Here is a 20,815-nt window from a genome sequence, read left to right as displayed (position 1 = left end):
TGGGCGAGTGGCGAGGAGCCTGCCGGGAGTTGTAGTCCGCAGCGCAGCCATGCGCCTGCGCCCTGGTCAGCTGCACCCGGTGAGCCTGGGAGAGCCGTGGGCGCCGAGGCGGTGAGTCCCGGAGCGGCCAGAGGGCGTGGCCATCCCTGGGGCGCGGGCGCGGGTAGCGGGGCACCCATCCCGCTCGGGCTGCGCAAACCGGCCGCCTCCAGCCCCGATCGGGCGGCGGGCGTGCGAGGGAGTGACGGGCGGCGGGTCCCTGTCCCGCCCGGGTCCCCGCCGCCGCTCCCTGCGACCCGCCCGGGCCTTCCCGAGCTTCTCCCGGGCGGGGAGCGCGCCTCTGGGCGGCGGAACATCCTCCCCAGGAGCGCGCTGGGGCCGCGCCGCCCCGCAGGCAGCCGATTTTCAACCGGCTTGTAGACTTGCCCGCCTTGCCTTTCCCCGAGTGCCCTCTCTTCACAGCCCTCTTCACCCACGGGCCCTGTGGGCCCGGCTCATTCAGGAGGATTTAGGGACAAGCCATCAGCCCCGAGGTGGAGTGAAGTTTGCATCCGAAAGGGCCGACGTGGGGAGTCCCGAAGGGTCAGTTCCCTGGTGGACGTGGTGGAAGGTTCGGGTCGGTCCGGGGAAGGCTGCCCAGCTGTGAGGCTGGAGCTCATTAAAGGCGGGTCCGCAGCCCAAGCAGCACGGTCCCTGGATGCCCTCCAGCGACGGTTAGGTGCCTTGGCGGGGTTGGGGGAAATAGAAGCTTCCTAGGAAATGACCTTTCCTGAGCGCTTGCTCTGTGCCAGGCACGCTGCTGTTCCTTTCCGTGCAGTGGGATCCGCGCAGGAACCTCTATGAAGGAGATGCTGTGATTCTTCTCCTGTTACAGACAGAAGCCCTGGGCGCCAGGGTCCCACGGCTAGCAGGTTATCACTAGATGGGTGTGTGGCTCAAGTCCAGGCTACGATCTAGATAAAGGGGGACATGGGGACAGTGTCCATTTGGCATGACTGGCTGGGAAGTCATGAGTGTTCTTTTCCTTGTCCTACTCCAAGGGAGAGGTCAGCTACAATTGGAATTATGCTGGGAGTGGGGTTAAAGGCCACCAAATCTATAGGGGTTTATCTAAGGTATCTGCATCTCGGCAAATGCAGAGAGAGGAGCCGCAGAACACGGGCGGGTACCAGTGTTGAGACTTGTGGGGACAGCTATGTGAAGGCCTCTGTGACTTCAGAGGTCGCATTGAGAACACTGGGATGTTTTTAGACACGAGCACTGCAGGAATGTGCCAATTCTAACGTCCTCACCATTTCCCTCTGGCATTTATTTGCTCTGTGTCTTGGGACAAGTTATTCAGTCCTCCTAAGCCGCACCTCCGTCCCCTCATCTGCATTCAGGGCCTAGCACTAGAGCCCGGCTCCTAAGGCGGGGTGAGGGCTAAAGGAACGAATAGATGTGGGAGGCTTAGATCACTAGCCGCGGGCACAAGGCGTGATGAATGTGATGGATGTCCTTGGTTATTATTGCAGCCCCAGCTCCTGCTGGCCTGCCCTGTTGCCATGTATTTTTCTCATGGGAAAGCCACTTAGAATGCTAGTGCAGGACGGGGGTCACGGTGATGTTGCCTGAACTACACATACCCTCCAGAGGAAAGGAATGAGGGATTGATCGTTTGCTGACTTTGCAAGGTATGGCCCTGGCTAAGATGCCCCTCTGGTTGAAGGTGACTAAGGGTTACTCAAAGGTAGATGGACGTTCAGGATTATTCACCACTGGAAGTATTGCTCCCCCATTTCTTTTGTGGCCTAGCTATATACAGAGACACAAGACAATTGGAATTACGCTGGGAGTGGGGTTAAAGCCCACCAGATCTGTAGGGGTTTATCTAAGGCGAGGGGTTTTTAGCCTTGGTTGGTGGAATTCTAGAGCAGAGCTATCCAATAGAACTTTTGACTGAGATGTCTTATGAGCACTTGAAATGTGACTAGTATAAATGAGAAAGAGAATTTTTATCTTTAATTAATTTAAACTTAAACTTCCACACGGGACTACTGAATACCACAGTGGATAGCAGAATTCTGGAGGGTCTGTGGATGGTCTTGAAGGTTTTGTCAACTTTTTGAAATTGAATGCAGATTTGGATGTGATGCATATTTTTGTAGAAATGAACCCATGGCTTTCATCCAATTCTCAAACCCTCCCTCCACCAAAAACATGATCTGCTGCTTTAGGGCTTTGGTGAAAAGTAAGCAGTTTAGGGAGGTAAGTATGCCCTCTGGTAACCACTGCTGTTTCTCCTTTCTCATTTTGTCCCTCAGCTTTTAGGTGGCTCTACCCAGACGACAACATAAAGAGAGAAATTAGAATCTGCCACTTCTGGACCCAGATAAATTGTACACTGCTGGAAGGGCGCGATGGCTGTGGCCCTGGGTTGTGCAATCCAGGCCTCCTTGAATCAGGGCTCGGTGTTTCAAGAGTATGATACTGACTGTGAAGTCTTCCGCCAGCGCTTCCGGCAGTTCCAATACAAGGAAGCAGCCGGGCCTCATGAAGCTTTCAACAAACTCTGGGAGCTTTGCTGTCAATGGCTGAAGCCAAAGATGCGTTCTAAGGAACAGATCTTGGAGCTGCTGGTGTTGGAACAGTTCCTAACAATTCTGCCCACCGAGATCGAGACCTGGGTGAGGGAACATTGCCCAGAGAACAGAGAAAGAGTTGTGTCACTGATAGAAGACTTACAGAGAGAACTTGAGATACCAGAGCAGCAGGTGAGAAGAGTTTGGGATCTTAGTAATTAGATCAAAAGAAGTAGCAGAGGCAGCTGGGACTGGCTCAGACTTTCTGTCTGATACCCCAAGATTTCTCCACAGTGCTTTGCATTTTTTCCCTTCTGCTGGAATTGGCGTATGTTTCAGTGATTCTCAATACTTAAACCAAGCTTGTCTTCTTTAACAAATATTTGGCAATGTCCCCTTTACTATCCTAAAATGAAATTTATAGATAATATAATCTACTTATATATACAAAATTAAAAAAAGTCAATATAATAACTGCTCTGTGGGCCAAATATTGCACAAAGCCTGTTTTTATACAATCCATAAGCTAATAATGGTTGTTACCTTTTTGAAGAGTGATTTAAAAAAAAAGAAGAGTAACAGAACAATATGACCCACAAAGCCTAAAATATTTACTGTCTGTCTCATTACAAGAAAATTTTGCCAACCCTGAGTCAAATAGAATCTAGAAGGAATATAAAGGAAAAGGAACATGGTTTCTTATGAACTATAGTAAGCATTTCAGCATGCACATATTCGGGCTTGTCTGCACCAAAGCTTCATGCAGTTGTCATTTGCTTGAATTTATGCCTAGATCCACTGGGAAGGCAACAGCCAGAACTTTTAACTGATATGATACAGCTCAAACACTGTGAGCAGTGTTGCTGCTGGCCATGTGATTTCTCAAAGTAGTAAGCAGCTCCTGGTCAGTCTGAACAATAAGGAATATCATCTTTCTTTGATTTCCAAAGTGACACTTTCCTGGAAAATCCAAGTCATGCTAAAATATACGAAAATATTTTGTGTTTATATGACCAGCAGGGTGAGTTTCTTGAAAGGTTCTTTTTAACTCCATGAGTGTTTGAGGGAACATTCCTAAATTGTGTGGGAGGGGGAACCATTCTGCCCTGTGAATTAGGCAGACTGCCATCTCTGCTTCACTCCATTCTGATAGCCATCTTGTCTAAAATGCCCCATGGAGGTGGTGGCACTGGCCTCTGTTCAGAGCCATTGACTAAAACTCATAGCTGAGCACAGGACAGAATCTCTGGGAGAAGGGAGGAAGTGCTTCTGGGTGGGCATTAGGGGCACTTCAGCCTGGTATGTGATGGGGCTCTGTGGCCAGCCTGCCTGGACAGGAGTCGTCCAAGGTTCCCTGCCCTCCTAGGACAGAGTGAACTTATGGTTTCCCTTCTTTTCTTTGTCTTCTTGGCTTAGCTTACCATATCAGGTTTGATGTTTGTATGGTCTAGTCGTACACCACCCAGCACAGTAACCACTAGCCAAGGGTGGCTCTTGAGCAGTTGAAATGAGGCTAGTGCAAATGGAGACATGCTGTTAAGTGTGAAATGCACACCACATGCCGAAAACTTAGTATGAAAAAGAGTAGGTGTAATATCACATGAACAGTTGTTTATATTGATTACATTCTGAAATTATGAGAATTGAGATATATTGGGTTAAACATTACATATTATGAAGACTGACTTTACCTGTTTCATTTCCCGTTTCATATGGCCACTGGAAAATTTACAAAGACATGGGTGGCTTGCATTATATTGCTACTGGGCAGGGCTGGTCTGGACTTGAGTGATGGTTCTGACTTTCCCCAGATCGAGAGGCAGGAAATGCTCTTGGAAGAACTGGCACCCGTGGGAATGGCACCCATACCACCAAACATCCACCTGGAGTCACCCCCACTCCAAGTCATGGGACCTGCCCCAGAGGTCCCAGTGGCAGAGGCGTGGATCCCACAGGCAGGGCCGCAGGAGCTGAGCTTTGGCGCTGCAGGGGAAGGCCAGCCCTTTCTGGACCCTGGTAAGGCAAGGGTTTCATTCCCTTTCTTTGGTTTTTGTTTTGAGAGCTCAAGAGCTCTCCAGGGTTGGGGTTGCATTAGAATACCAATTATGTGATGGAAATGGGCCCTCTGATAAAGAGTAGAAAGAGGAGGTATCTCTCTCTGAGAACAGCTGGATACAAAACACCTTCGACTGAATGGGATTGAAAACCCCTTAAGCTACTGACCCTCCTCAAGAAGCCTATTTCTCTCTTTTCATTTTTTTATTGTAGTAAAATACCCACAACCTAAGATTTACCACCTTAACCATTCCTATGTGTACAGTTCAGTGGTATTGAATAGATTTATAATTTTTGTGAAGCCATTACCACCATCTATCTCCATAACTATTTTTGTCTCGTAAAACTGAAATTCTATACCTATTTAAACAATAACTCCCCATTTCCCCATCTCCTGCCCCACCCCAGCTCCTGGCAACCACCATTCAACTTTCTGTTTCAGTGAATTTGACTACTTTATGTTCGTCATATGGATGGAATCACATAGTATTTGTCTTTTTGTGAGTGGCTTATTTCACTTAGCATAATGTCCTTCATCCATGTTGTAACATGCGTCAGAATTTGCATCCTTTTTAAGGCTGAATAATAATCCATTGTATGTATAGATCATATTTAGCTTATCCATTTTGCATACATGTATACTTGGGTTGCTTCTACATCTCAGCTATTGTGAATAATGCTTCCATGAACATGGGTGTTCAAATATCATTTTAAGACCCTGCTTTTACTTCTTTTGGGTATATAACCAGAAGTGAAATTGCTAGATCATGTGGTATTTCTGTTTTTAATTTTTTGAGGAACTGCCATTCTGTCTTCCACAGAGGTTGTGCCATTTTACATTCCCACCAACAGTGCACAAGGTCTCCAGTTTCTCCACATTTTCACTAACACCTGTTATTTTCTTTTCTTTCTTTTTTTTTTTTTTTTGATAGTAGCATTCCTAATGGGTTTGGGGTGGTATCTCATTGTAGTTTTGATTTGCATTTCCCAAATAATTAGTGATGTTGGCCATCTTTTTATGTGCTTGTTGACCATTTGTAAACCTTCTTTGGAGAATGTCTAGTCAAAGAATGTCAAGTCTTTTGCACATTTTTAAATTGGTTTTTTTGGGGGGGGGGTTGTTGTTGAATTTTAGAGTTCTCTCTATATTCTGGATATCAGTCCTTTATCAGATATATGATTTGCAAATATTTTCCCCATTCTGTCGGTTGCCACCCCGGGGTCTCTAGTATGCAAGACAGAACATCAGTCCCAGGCATCCTGGAGCTTCAATTCCTGTGGATAATTCAGTTATGTAAATAGGACTGTAAGATGATGTGTTGAGGGGGAGTAGGATGTTATGGGAGCCCATAGGACGGCCACCTAACCAGCTTTGGGCAGAATGGCAGCCTGTGCAAAGGCTTGGAGGGGTAGAGAGCATGGCCTGCTTGAAGACTTTTTGCTGCAGCGTGAGGGCACAGAGGAGGAGCAGAGGAGCCAGAGTGGCACTAAAATGGCTAGAGAGAGAAGCAGGGTCCTAGATCTTGAAGAACTTTGTGAGCCTTGTTGAGAGGTCATGTTTTATTCTCAGGGCAGTGGGGAACTACTGGATGTTCTTAAGGGAGTGATATACACGGATTTGCATTTAGAAGGTCACTCTGGCTACAGTAAGAGAGGGAAGACTAGGAACAGGTGTCCTACAATCATCCACCTTACAGAGGATACTTTTCTGGACTACGATTGTATCGGTGATGATGGAGAGAAAAGGACCAATTCAAAAGATATGGAGGAAATAGAAATTATGGGACTTGGTGATTGACTGGATGTTGGGTGAGGAAGAGGAAGGGGTTAAGGATGGTATTCAGGTTTCTGGCCAGTGAACTGGGAAGACGGTAATATTATTCACTGACATAGAGAACACAAGAAGAGGATCAGATTTGGTGGGTCAACGTGAGTTTAGATTTGATCATGTGGAGTTTGAGGTGTTTATGGGTCTCTAGAACATTTTGAAATAAAGGTGACAAAAAAGAGAAACCTACAAGTACATATGGATGCATGTTATGGTCAAAGGAGAACCATATAATGTTGTCATTTTTGTTCCAATCTTTACATTACCTATAGTTTTCAGTCTGTTAAAAAGGTTTTAAAAATCTGTACTTTTGTATGTATGCCAGCAACAGATAGTAAAACTTAGCTAGTGATACGTCTCTGCAAGTGCACTCCCATGCCTCATGTTAATTTGCTCCTGTTAGCAACAGTCACAGGTACAAAGATTACAGATGACACTGAGCAGCAATATTGCTCTTCATTGTCGTACTGTATTCTCTGAAGCATAGGAATGTCCAGTGTATTCAACAAGGAAGAGAGAGAATGAATTAAACGAGTAAAATATACCAACTTGAAGGAGAGGAAACTACCCCTTTCTTATCACTCTTAAGGTGATACATTATGCTTTGCAAAATGATACAAGACTTATTGTTCCGTAATAAAGGTTACTTAACTTTTACTGTTTTTTTTTTTAAAATGAAAACACCTTAGGTATATTGCATGAAGTACATCCTATTGAAGGCTGAATGGAAAGCACAGAATGCTGACAGAGTAGAAGAAGAAATTTAAAAATAATGGAAGAGGTCAATTGATTTTACATTAAAGTTTGAAATATATCCCCTGTCAGCAAAACATTAATTTGTTGGGAATGAAATGGAAAAATATGCACGTATATACACATACATATATATCCATCTAATGATACTCATTTGATGTAAGTGGATACAGAGTGGGCTGGGAAGAGAGAATAAGAGAGAAATAAAAAAAGAATTTAAATGGAAAATGTAAAGTGATCTAAGAAACACATAAGCTTTAAAAAAATTCCTTATTTGAATTCAAGCCAGACACACCAGATGCTAATGGTAGGCAAATATATTAGAATGTCTGCAATCAGAAAGAACAGATGTGATGATCCTAAAAACATAAAGGATATTATGCTTATCTTTGAAAATGTGGAGTTCAAACTTAGTACACCAAATTTGGAACAATTTTCATTTGCCAAAGTTTAGGTTTTTAGTTTAAATTAATAAGCTTACACTAGGAAATTGTATTCAGGATGTCAAAGATCGCATATTTTGGTGATGCAGGATATGAGAGATGAAAATTTAAAGTAAAATGTAGGGCAAAAAATGCTGTCTGTCAAGCAACAAAAGAATCTTGTAACTTAAATTTCTTTAGATTATTCTATTATACTAAAATATCATTAGCTAATATCTAGCCCTAACCAGAGTAATGATATTTCTTAGTGCAGTGGAGACTTTATGACACAGTCTTTGATAATGGGGTTTAATGAAGTCATTCCCTGAGCCTGGGGTGGTGGGGGGAACATTCATCAATTAAGCACCTTCTTTGTTAACCTCAAATTGCTTTTTCCCTCTTTGTATTGGATAGCTATTGCTGAATAACAAATTACTCCCTGTAGCTTAGCAGCTTAGAGGAAAAAGCATTTACCACTTCACAGTTTCTGAGAGTCAGGAATTTGGGAGTGGTTGACATAGTGTTTCTGGCTCAGAGCTTCTCATATAGTTGCTGACAAGATGTCAGCAGGGGCTGGCAGGAGACCTCAATTCCTTGCTAATGGCTCTTCTCCATAGGCTGCCTGAGTAGCCTCAAAACAGGGCAGCAGATTTCCCCCAGAGAAAACGAATAAAGCCGAAGCAAGGGGGATGCTACAATGTTTTTGCTGCTACCATTTCCTATTAATTGGAAGAGAGTCACTAAGTCCAACTCCCATTTAAGAGGAGGAAAATTAAACCCCTTAAAGGGAAGAATATCAAAGAATTTGAGGCCCTATTTTAAAACAACTGGCACCCATGCTTCCTTGTCCCTACTAGCCTTTTACTTTTTACTTCAGTCTTTTAGGTCAGAAACTGATCTTTTAAACTGAAGTATAGTTGATTTGCAATATTATATTAGTTTCAGGTGTACAACATAGTGATTCAACCCATTTAAAGTTATTATAAAACATTGGCTATATTCCTTGTGCTGAATATTACATCCTTGTATCTTTTTTTTTCTGTCTTTTTTAGTCAATTTTTCTTGAGTAAATTTCTTCAGTTAATTAGGTCAAATAGAATATATCCATGATGAGTCTCTTGGCTATAGCCACAAGATGAATTTACCATCCTGGACAACACATTATCATCACTTGGAAACTAATGTTTTAGACTATAACCTAAAAGGCAGAAGACATGATTGAATTTAAGGTAATAAGCTTCGGTTTCTATTTGTAGAACCCTCCCTTTTACACCAACTGACTAGCAATTGATGTTTCCCCTGTTGCTGTAAAATCACTCATCCAGTGGTAATAGTAGCTACACAGACTAGTCTGCATTGAGGGTCAAGAGAAGAGCCCCCTGGGAGAAGTAGGCATTAAGGCCTGCAGTTCTGATCGCCATTCAACAACGACCCAAAGCCCTGGAGCCAAGCTACAAAACACACACTGAGCATCCTTCTATGGGCATGTGTTGGTGGAACAAATGTCCAGAATAGGAATTATTGGTTAGTGGGCATATGCATTTAAAACTTTAATAGATACGGTCAAATGACCTCTAAAATTATTGTTCCAATGTACCCTCCCCCCAGAGTGTGTGAGAGTGCTGGTTTCTGCTCCTCTTCACTCAGCCCAGGTGCCTTCAGATGGTCTAAGCTTTGCCTTGTGATGAGCGCCATGGCTGTTTTCCCCACATTAGCAAATAGAAAGAGGGCTGATACCTGTGAAAACCTCTCAGTCAGTGTCCAGTTCATTCAGCATCCATCATGGTATTCTATGGAATGTATAAGAGTAGAGGATGGGACTGAGGTCCAAAGGGTGGGAGGTGGGTCAAGGGGAATGGTTAGTGGCCTCAGCTGACATGGGACTGTGAGCATAGGTTGGGGAATGCAAACTGGTGAGAGAGTCCAGAGCAGGGCTCTGGGAGTCTGGGAAGTAGATGCTGAGTGCACTGGAGGCACCAGGATCTGAATGTTACACTGGACGACCAGGCGAGTAGGAGGCGGGGTTGGTAGATAATTAAGAAGGGCATGAGGTTAACATCCAGGAAGAAGCTCAAGTTTGAGCACATGTTCTCTGTATCCAGGGGTGGTGTAAGGGGCAAAGTTAGGTTACTGAGATTTTTCTTCCTCTTTAATATAGGCATTCATAGCTATAAATTTCCCTCTAAGCACAGGTTTTACATCCCTAAGTTTTCATTTTCATTTATCTCAAAATATTTCTAATTTCCCTTTTGATTTCTTCTTTGACTGATTGCTTAGGAGTGTGTTGTTCAATTTTTATATATTTCTGAAGTTCCCAGTTTTCTTTGTTATTTATTTCTAATTTCATTCCATTTTGGTAGGGGGCTATGCTTTGTAATTGTGAGCCTTTAACATTTTTGAACATTCGTTTTATGGTATAGCATCTCGACTGTCGTGCAGAATTTTCTCTGTGCATTTGAGAAGCATGTATACTCTGCTGTTCTTGGGTGGAGTGTTCTATAAATGTCTGTGATGTTTAGTTGGTTTATGGTATTTTTAAAGTCTTCTCTTGTTGAACTTTTGCCTAAATTTCCTATCCAATAGTGCCAGGAGGTATTGAAGTTTCCAACTATTATTGTTCAATTGTCTATTTCTTTTACTATTTCTGTCAATTTTTCCTTCATGTATTTTGGTACCCTATTATTAAGTGCATATATGGTTATAATTGTTGTTATCTTCTTCATGGATCAATCCTTTTATCATTATGAAATGATTCTCTTTATCTCTAGTAATTTTTTTGTTTTAATGTCTACTTTGTTTGATATTCATATAGTTACTCAGACTGTTTTCTGGTTGCTACTGGCATGATACATATTTTTCCATTCCCTTATATTCAATCTATTTGTGTCTTTCAATCTGAAGTCTGTCTCCTATGGACAGCATATAGTTGGGTTTTTTAAAATCCAGTTTGACAATCTCTGCCTTTTGATTGAGTTGTTTAATTCATACCATTTAATCTTATTTTTGATATGGTTGGATTTATATCTGCCCTTTTACTTTTTGTTTTTTATATGTCTCATATCTTTTTTTGTTCCTCTATCCCTCATTTACTGCTTTCTCTTACACTAAGTAAATATTTTGAATGTAACATTTTACTTACTTTAATGAATTTTCACTATTTTTAAAGTCATTTCCTTAGTGGTTACTCAAAGGTTTAGCATGTACATCTTATCATAATCAGCGTCAGATTTATACTGACTTAATGTCAATGAGATATAGAAGTACTTCTCCTATATAACTCTATTCCCTTTTTGCCCTTTTTGGGTATTACTATCATACATATTATATCAAAAATGTTACAAGCTCAACAATACATTGTTATGGCTATTGCTTTATATAATTTTAAGACTTTTAAAGGAGCTGAGAGAAGGAAAACAAGTATATGTTATAGCTTTTGTTATGTTAATATTATTTCTTATTTCTTATTTTCTTCATTTTTCCTGAGGATTCAAATTACTGACTGCAGTCATTTCTTTAGCCCAATACAGCTGTGCTCCTGCCCACTTCATTTGTGCTGTTACTGGCAAATATATTATATTTCTATATGTTATATACCCAACACTGTACTATGTACATATTGTTTTATATAATTGCTTTTAAAATCTTTTAAGAAAAGAAAAAGAAATTTGTATTTATACTGTCTTTTATAATGAAATAATTACCCTTACTTGTGTCCTTTGTTTTTCCATGTGGATTCAAAGTACTGTTTGAGATCATGTGCTTTCAGACTGAGGAACTTCCTTTAGCATTTCTTGTTAGGCAAGTCTGCTACCAGTGAATTTTCTCAGTTTCTGTTTATCAGAAATGTTATTTCATAGTCATTTTTGAAAGATAGCATTTCTGGATATAAGATTCTTGACAGTTTTTATTTTTCTTTGAACACTTTGCCTATGTTATCCCACTGTCTTCTGGCTTCTGTTGTTTCCAGCTTTTCATCTTGTTAAGGTTCTCTTGTAGATGGCAAGTCATTTTTCACTTGCTGTTTTTCAAGGTTTCTTATTTTTATTTGGCTTTAAAGATTTTTACTCTGATAATGTCTATTTATAGATCTCTTTGTACTTATTGTACACAGAGTTCACTGAGCTTCCTAGATGTGTATATTGACATTTTTTAATATGTTTGGGGACTTTGGGACCATTATTTTTTCAAATATTTTTTCTGCTCCTTTCTCTCACTCCTCTCCTGGTTTTCTCATGATATATCTTTTCTCTGAGACTCTCTGTTTCTTCATTCTTTTTTTCCTCACTGTTCTTTTGATAGCATAATCTCTCTTGATCTGTCCTCAAGTTCACTAATTCTTCTAACAGTTCAGATCTACTCTTGAGCCATTCTAGTGAATTTTTCATCCCACTCATTGTGCTTTTCAATTCCAGAATTCCCACTTGATTCTGTTCATGAACCTAAGTTTGTATGGCCCGTGCACAGTAAGGTGAAACAAACCGAAACATCAGAGTTCGAAGTGGACAAAGGTTTATTGCAGGGACAAGAAAGGAGAATGGGCAGCTCGTGCTCAAAAGACCCAAATTCTCTGATGGCTTTTAGGGAAGAGTTTTTAAATGCAACATTTGGAGTGAGGGATGCAAAGTGTATGACTTTCTTCTGATTGGTTGGTGGTAACGTAACAGGGTGGTGTTTCAGGAATCTCAGTCATCAACTTTCTGCTTCTGACCAGTCGGGGGTCTCAGCATGTAGTTACCATCCTCCACCTGGGTGGGGGCCTTAGTTCCTGCAGAACAGCTCACAGATGCATGTCAGATTGTTATGTATATCCCCTGAGGAGGAAGGAGAGCACTGTCTTATCACTGAAGTATTATTTCTTGACTGCTGTTCCTTTGTTTCTGCATTTCCTCACTTCCCTAACTAGTAGCTGCTTGAATCTGCTCTTTGGAACTCCAGGAAGGACTAGGAGGCCAAAGCCTTTTTCTACAACCAAGAAACAGAGGGCAGAGAGGGTCCTGCTCAGTTTCAACCACCCCTTTTCATTAGTATTCCTCAATCCTGAAGGGAACAGGTGTGGGACAAGAAAGGGAAAAAAGTTTTAAATAGAAAAGTTAATCATAAATTCAGCAGAGAAACTCAGTTTTAAGGGGACTCAGTTTCAATTCTTTTTTATAATTTCTATTTACTGATATTCTCTATTTGATGTTATATGATGTCATCATAATTTACTTCTTGAATCATGATTTCCTTTAGTCCTTGGTACATACTCATAATGGTTACTTTGAAGTCTTTGTTAAATTTGATATCTAGTCACTCTCATAGGCAGATTCTGTTGCCTGCTCCTTTTTTTTTTTCCAGTGTAGGGGTCATACTTTCCTGTCCACATGTATGTCTCATTTTTTGTTGGAAACTGGACATTTTAGATAATATATTGTAGCAACTCTGTGTCCTCCTCCCCCCTCCCCAGAGCTTGTTATTGTTATTTGCTGATTTGTTTGGTGAGTGGCTGGATTATTTTAATGAACTCTAGCCCACCCTGCAGTGTTAAGCATTTGACGTTGCCCTTATGGAGCACAGCCTTGGCTGTGCACACAGTCGTCCCGGAATGACAGTAGTTTTTTCAGGGCTTTCTTTGGTTACCACTTTCCCTGATCAGAGCCGGCTATTAATTGCAGCTAATCGCTCTATTGTTTTCAACAATGCCCTGGAGCAGAATTTGCTCTGCAGACTAATTCAGTCTAATTCAGTCCCCTTAGATAGGCTAGTTCCTGAGGTCAGTTTTTCAGATTTGTTCTGATCCCAGGAGGGCTCCTCCCAGCTGTCTCTTTCCTAGTTCTCTTCTGCAAACTAGCCAGCCTACAGTTTAGTGTGTATATTCAGTAAATCCATCACTCTTTCCAATTGCCTTTCATTACAGCCCCCACTCTTTCTGAGAGTACCCTTAGGCTTGAACTCTCTCTATTGGAAATGAACTCAGTTTCTTTGAGAAAACTTGGAGCTACCTCTTTTAAGGCCTGCTTCTCCTCCCAGGCCAAATCACTGATACATTGCTCTGAAAATGGAGATGGGGACGATGGTGTGCTTATCTCTGAGTGGCATTGCCACTTTAGGAGCTGAGCACTAGACCTGAGCCTCAGGCCTCCTTGGCTTGCCCCTGCAGGATTGGAAACCACTGCTTTACAATCACAGTCACCTTATAAAACTACAGTTGCTTTAAAGGGACAATCGGGGCCCCAGTATTCTCAGCAATACCACAGCCAATGCAGAGCTCCATCCCACCAGTGGAGAGTGGGGAAATAAAAGGAGCGCCCACCTCCTTTTCTGTCTCAACAATAGATAGCTAAAGGTAGGAGGAAAAATCCTGAGGTCCTGCCCCTCCCAGGAAGATAGGCCTCTGAACTGGGGCCCGGGAAGGAGTGCCCGAGGCTCTTTACTCTGGCAGTCACGAGTGGAGCTGGGAGGGGGACTAAAGAGAACAGTTTGGGTTTAAACACTTAAGACTCTCGCTGTTCTCTGTGAATTTTAACAGATTTTAAAAAATAGATATTTCTTGGGGGAGGGTGTAGCTCAGTGGTAGAGCACATGCCTAGCATGCATGAGGCCCTGGGTTCAATCCCCAGCACCTCTTTTAAAATAAATAAATAATTCCCTCCCCCTCCAAAAAGAAAAAGATACCAAAAAAAAAAAAAAAGACGTTTCCTAATTTTCTGTATGCCCTAAAGGCCATTTTGAGAGGCTTTAAATGTTTCTTTTATTATTTTTAATAATTTTCACCAGTTTCACTGGGAAATAGATCTGCAGAGGTCCCCGTGGTATCGTGCTAGAAGTCTGCCTCCCTGCATTTAGATTATAAATCAGTATTTCACACCTAGGCCTTTGCTGCTCTCTGCTTATTTCAAGTTTCAGCTTGCTCCCACTTTTACTCAATGGCAGCTTTCCTTGGATCCATGACCTCCAGTTTTATTTGACCTTGGTCTCATTACACTCTCATCCTGTTCTTAGTTTTGAAACCCAAACAAAAGCAAAATAGTGAATTTAAACAGAACGTGATTTGAAATACATCTTTTTAAAATTCCTGCTTTTTATTGAAGTGTAGTCGATTTACAATGTTAATTTAAGGTATACAGCAAAGCGATTCAGTTATACATATACATACATATAAATATATATTTTTCAGCTTCTCGAAATGCTTTTTTGTTTCTTAATCTTAAAAGGTCTTTTTTTTTTTCCGTGAAAATATAAAGTAAGGTATTTTAGTCCACTTCCCCTGTTTTGATAGAATGTTTTATTTGTTTTTTTGGGGGGGTGGTTGTTTGTTTTGGGGAGGGGAGTAATTAGGTTTATTTATTATTATTATTTTTATTTAATGGAGGTACTAGAGATTGAACTGTTGACCTCGTGTATGCTAAGCACTCTACCACTGAGCTGTACCCTCCCCCCTAGAATGTTTTAAATTTTAAATTTTCATCAAATTAACTTGCTAACATCATTTTAATAATGCTAATATTTAAACTTAATGCTGCATTTCAATCTCAAATGAGCCACTTCCAACCCACACTTTATTGCAAACAGGTTAACTTGACCAGAGCTGAGGAGGAAGACAAGGAAGAGGTGTGGAAAGAGAGTGTGAGCCAGAGCAGCTCTCAGTGAGGAGAGTGCGGGGGTCGGGGGGATGGACACCGAGTGTAGACACTTCTCCTGCTTGGTCTTCGCTTGACAGTGAGAAACACTCTTTGATGGTGATTTGGGTTAATTTCAAGAGAATCCACTTCTAGACTTTGGCTGAAACAAACAAAGACTGCTTTTGTGGGTTGCCAACCTAGTCAGTTTCCATTATAATTTGAAAATCTCAACGGAAATTATCCCAGTAAGCACTTTCATGACTTCTAGCTTTACCTTTCTCTCTTCACATAGTACTCAATAGCAGCATTTCTCAGTTTTAATATGCCAAAACTTTACGAAGATTTACTTCATATTTTGGCTCTAACCTAGATAAATCTATTATCAAAATAGATACAGTAGCAATTTAGTGTATTGATTTCAGCACAAAATTGATTCATTCCTCTTCCATTCATTAGAGGAGAATAGCCTTGAATTGAGCACAAAAGGATGTTCTCTCATTTTTGTTTTGTTCTTATCTTTCAAAAAAAAAAAAAAAAGGACTCTTGTAAGAGATTCCAGGTGAAATAATAGTAATTGAGGAGGAAGTAGATATTGAGTGGTCATATGTCCAAGATAGCAGCCTGAACTCTGGAAACATCTTTTATGACCCAGACTATTATGCTTCTTATCTTTCTTATGGCCAGGATATCCGATACCAAAACTTGATGTGAGCTTTCCATTGGAGCATAGAGAAGAGGCCTGGGTGAAGGAACTACAAGAGTCCAAAGAAATTAAACAATTACTCGATTCCAAGTTAGGTAAGTAATTGTTCATTGATCCCAGAGAAGAAAGAAAACAAAAAACCAACCTTAATCAGGGTAAAGAGTTTTGAATTCAACTTAGGAATTTCTATATTCCTGCCGGTGGCTTAATAGAACTTTTCATTTTCCCTCATGTTCTTTTCTCTGCGGGACACAGTGACATCTGTATTCTGTTTCTCCTCTCAGGGTTTGAGATCGGGATAGAAAATGAAGAAGATACTTCAGAAAAACAGAAAAAACTGGAGGATATGTATCCATTTATTGTTACTTTAGAGGGGAATGCTCTTCATGGTCCTATTTTGCAAAAAGACTATGTACAGTTAGAAAATCAATGGGAACCACCCCCAGAGGATTTACAGACAGATTTAACAAAGCTGGTAGATCAGCAGAACCCGTCTGCAGGAGAGAAACCTGAGAGCTCCAGCTTGGAAGAACCTCTCAACCCCAGGCCTCAGAAGAAAAAGAGTCCAGGAGACAAACCTCACCGATGTTCCCAGTGTGGGAAATGTTTTGCTCGGAAGTCCCAGCTGACAGGGCACCAGAGAATTCATTCAGGAGAGGAACCTCATAAGTGCCCGGAATGTGGGAAAAGATTCCTTCGTAGTTCAGACCTTTACAGACACCAGCGACTCCATACAGGGGAGAGACCCTATGAATGCACTGTGTGTAAAAAGCGATTCACTCGGCGGTCACACCTCATAGGGCACCAGAGAACCCATTCTGAAGAAGAAACATATAAATGCCTTGAGTGTGGGAAAAGCTTTTGTCATGGATCAAGTCTTAAAAGACATCTGAAAACTCATTCGGGTGAAAAACCTCATAGGTGTCCTAACTGTGGGAAGAGTTTCAGTAGGCTGACAGCTCTGACTTTGCACCAGAGAACTCACACCGAAGAGAGACCTTTTAAATGTAATTATTGTGGGAAAAGCTTTAGACAGAGACCAAGTCTTGTTATTCATTTAAGAATTCATACAGGGGAGAAGCCGTACAAGTGTAGTCATTGTTCTAAAAGCTTCAGGCAGAGAGCAGGTCTTATAATGCATCAAGTCACTCACTTCAGAGGACTTCTTTAAGAATTGTTAAAGTAAACAAGTCCTACAGAAATTGACAGTAACTCAAAAAAAAAAAATCTTAAACCTGCAGCAGCCTGTTTGTCTTGGAAGAATCTTTCTTCCTTTTTTTTTTTAAGGGAGGTGCTGGGGATTGAACCCAGGACCTTGCACATGCTAACCACGTGCTCTACCCCTGAGCTATACCCATCCCCAGAGAATCTTTTTGTTTGAGCTTATAAGAACAGCTTTTTTTTCCTACTTTAAAAACCCATCTTCCAAGACATACGAGTTCTAGACTATCCATCTACTCTTGCAACTTTCCTAGATTTGATTTATCCTGTCTCTACAACTCTTTTTTTTTTATTACATTGAACATTTCTGTGAACCAAGCCAACCATATCATAAATGGAAGCATAAAACTGATGGCAATCCTTTGGAGTGTAGCATTAATATAATGGATAATCATATCTATCTGACATATCTATTATAGCAGCGCCATAATTCTGCTGTCATTAGTAAAGGTAATTAAATTAGTCCAAAGCTTTATGTGTGCCCCAAGTGGCAAGAAAGGAGACAATGTATTTTGTCAAATAATAAAAATGTGTTAGGAACACGTGGATGAAGAGGATGTCATTTGCCTGGTATGAACTGGGTTCTTTCCCTTGAAAATGTTATTTTTCAAGAAATGTAAATTTTAATCTTTACTCTTGAACTTTGCAAAGTTTGCTAGTCTCCTTAGTTGGCAGTCTGGGATGATGCCACTTAGAGCTGAGTATTTGATGATTTATATTGTCCCCAGAATGAGTCAGCTTCTGGTGGAAGAATCCATTTGACAGTTGAAGTCATACAAGTAGAGTCTCATTTAATTTAGATGGACTGAGGAACCAGCGTCCATTGCCTTTTACTCTCCACTGCTATTTCAACCGTGTGTCTCTCAGTGCTTTTAAATTTTACTCATTCTTTAATTCAGTGTCTCCCTAAGTGTGTGTCATAGAACATCTAGTTCTAGAAGATGTTCTGCCAATAAGTTTGGGAGTCCCTCCTGGCTGTCTCCGCTTTCTAGACTCACAGTGCTCATCAGCATATGAGAATTCCAAGAGGTCCTCCGGTAAAGGCGGAAAAAGCACCTCTTTTGGCTCAGTGTTTTACAATCCTGTTTGACCCCAGAACCCTTTTTCATGTATACCCAGTAATAATCCACAGAGCTAGTATTCTGCAAATATTCTTTGGACCACACTGCCTTTAACAAATATTTCTCTAACTATCCGTATAGTCTTGTTGTTCCCAAGCCTAGTTATCTCCAGTTGCTTCAAGGATGTTATGAGAAACTCTTTAACACACACATCATTTCAGGAGGTGAGGGTCACTAATTCAGATATTTATAAGTTGCTCAGTGATTCTCAACCTCTTTGAATTTTACTTATAATCTCTCTCTCTCTCACACACACACGTTGCTACTTATATAAATGTTCTCATATAATAGCAGTAATGACTCAAGTTCCTATAGCAAGGGAAGAACTCTCTTTGTCAGTTAAAGCTGTTAATACATGAAAATATTCATTCAGCCTAGTTCCTGTTATAAAATACAAGAAACAGGACATTCAAGTATTTTCTCTTTATGAAGATACCAGTCATCCTTTCCTTAAACTAGTGTTAGGGAAAGTATATTTTCTTCTATTCCATTGAAGTTCTTGGAAATGATATTTAAGATGAGTATTTTGGAGGTATCTACTATGTGCCTAACTAGTCCTGTTCAAGGCTTAATGGAAACTAGTAAAGAAATTAATTCATAAAAGGTTTATCATATGCTTAGTTAAACAAGAGTTGGGAAGCAAATGGAGAACAACGCAAGAGAGTTTGTAATTAAGTGCCAAATCATATCAAGTGCTAGAGCCAGGGTGTGTCTTTAATTTTTGTCATCCAGGTCCCAGTCTGCTGCTGCTTTAAGTTGGGGGATACAACTGAGATCCCAGTAGCAATAAACATGGAACTTGGGAAGAGTCTGAATGTAGAGATGAAAACTACCGAATGTAACGGCTTCTCTTTTCTCTCTTGTGGAATTGCATTCAAACCAGAACAGTGCCTTAGAATGGATGTGCCCAACTGCTCTGTATCTATGCAATACTTTAATAAAGTGGAAACGTCTATGCTCTTCCTGCTTCAGTCACATGAACTAATTGTTGGAACAACTTAGAGATGCTTACCTGAGCAGTGGCAACAAGCACCACAGTGGACTCCTGCCCCCAATCTAAGTTGGAATCGCTTGACTCCCTGCAACCATGGTGCTCGGTTTATGCATCCGTTTTAGCACTTCATGCAGTCAGTTTGAGCTAGTAGGGTCAGTTGCAATCATAGTATGAGCTGTATCCTCCCCCTCATCTACATCATAAACACATGTGACTGGATTTTACAGGGTAGAGAATATCTATTATTCATTCCTTTGTCATAGTGTCCTGTATATAATAAGCACTAATAAATATGTGTGACGTTGAATCAGGAATTATGTGAAATAGTTCTTGGAAACATAGCATAGTTACAACATTGTATGGATGTGCCTAATTATACTTCTGAGCATTTCAAAAAGATAAGGGCAAAATACAATACCTACCTCCTGAGTATTATGAAGGGGGAAAAAGAGTACCCACCTCTTAAGTACTATGAAGATGAAATGAAGTATATTTTGTTCAGGTCCTACACAGTGTAAGCTTTCAGTAAATACCCAGCATATTGTATTTTAAGTATTGTTTAATGATAAAAGCATTTAAGGCTATGGATTTTCCTCTAAATATTACTCTAGTCACATTCCATACTTTTAAAAAAATTAACTATTTTTAAAAATTTTTTCTTAATGGAAGTACTGGGGATTGAACCCAGGACCTCGTGCATGGTAAGCACGCACTCAACCACTGACTATACCCATCCCCCTATACTTTTTATATGTAATGCTTCTATTAGCCAGGATTCTCCAGAGAAACAGGATGTGTGCGTGTGTGTATATATATAAAATATATAATATATATTTAATATATATATTATATATATTTTATATGTATGTATAATATATTATATATATAAATATACATTATATATATATTTAATTAGATTTAGATTTATTACAGGAATTCACTCATACAGTTACGAAGATTGACATGTCCCATAATCTGCCATCTGCAAACTGGAGAACCAGGAAAGCTGGTGGTATAATTCAGTCCGAGTCCCAGTTACTTCCATCTTTAGCAGTGCCCTTGGTGTTTGTGAAGGGGCAGTAACTGAGGAGACACTGCCTTGTTCCCCATTCTGCCTCCCTGTAATTTTGTACTCCCCATACCCTTGGTAAGAGTTTTATTGGACCCATTTTATGGATGCTATATAGCAATTGTGAATAGCTGCTCAGCTATCAAGACTGGCAGTAAAAACAGGAGACTAAAGGACCTCGAGAAACCCAGCCTCTCCAAGCCAGGCTGAGAAAGCACTCCCTTGGGATTCCACAGTGGTCCGTCCTGAAAGCAGCAAGAGAATGCGATGGGCACTTCGAGGTTTTTGCAACAGTGGCCCTCCTGAATCAGCAGGGATGGTTTCCTAGTGTGCTGACTAGGTTGTCTGGGGACCACACAGGTGAATCAGTGCCCAGGTGGCTCACTGTCAGGTCAGGGAGCAGAGATGTGACACTTTGCCCTCTTGCACCTGTGGTCACCATGACATTCTGAAGAGAAACAGTCTTGGACACCTCCAGGAAACTGTA

General features: G+C 40.9%; 1 protein-coding gene across 2 annotated transcripts; it reads left to right on the top strand.

Annotated features, from left to right (window-relative positions):
* Positions 1-20: 20 nt before the first annotated feature.
* ZNF449 (zinc finger protein 449) lies at positions 21-19,566 on the top strand. 2 transcript variants are annotated; one of them, XM_010997960.3, is made up of 5 exons: positions 21-111; positions 2,304-2,753; positions 4,373-4,577; positions 15,905-16,018; positions 16,208-19,566. In XM_010997960.3, the coding sequence occupies exons 2-5, from the start codon at positions 2,400-2,402 to the stop codon at positions 17,092-17,094; spliced, it is 1,560 nt and encodes a 519-aa protein (XP_010996262.1). In that variant the 5' UTR covers positions 21-111; positions 2,304-2,399; the 3' UTR covers positions 17,095-19,566. The 2 variants fall into 2 exon arrangements, with proteins under 2 accessions (XP_010996262.1, XP_064338677.1); XM_064482607.1 differs by lacking the exons at positions 15,905-16,018; positions 16,208-19,566 and adding an exon at positions 7,134-7,528 and having other exon boundaries at positions 30-111.
* The last annotated feature ends 1,249 nt before the right edge of the window (positions 19,567-20,815 follow it).

The sequence above is a fragment of the Camelus dromedarius genome, chromosome X (genome assembly GCF_036321535.1).
Source record: "Camelus dromedarius isolate mCamDro1 chromosome X, mCamDro1.pat, whole genome shotgun sequence".
Taxonomy (NCBI): domain Eukaryota; kingdom Metazoa; phylum Chordata; class Mammalia; order Artiodactyla; family Camelidae; genus Camelus; species Camelus dromedarius.
This window is presented reverse-complemented; position numbering and strand designations above follow the sequence as displayed.

Bases quoted from the DNA above. Each gene is read 5' to 3' on its own strand.
- ZNF449 (XM_010997960.3), top strand. From the start codon at position 2,400: ATGGCTGTGGCCCTGGGTTGTGCAATCCAGGCCTCCTTGAATCAGGGC. The intron at 2,754-4,372 runs GTGAGAAGAGTT...GACTTTCCCCAG, and splicing joins TTGAGATACCAGAGCAGCAG to ATCGAGAGGCAGGAAATGCT. The intron at 16,019-16,207 runs GTAAGTAATTGT...TTCTCCTCTCAG, and splicing joins ATTACTCGATTCCAAGTTAG to GGTTTGAGATCGGGATAGAA.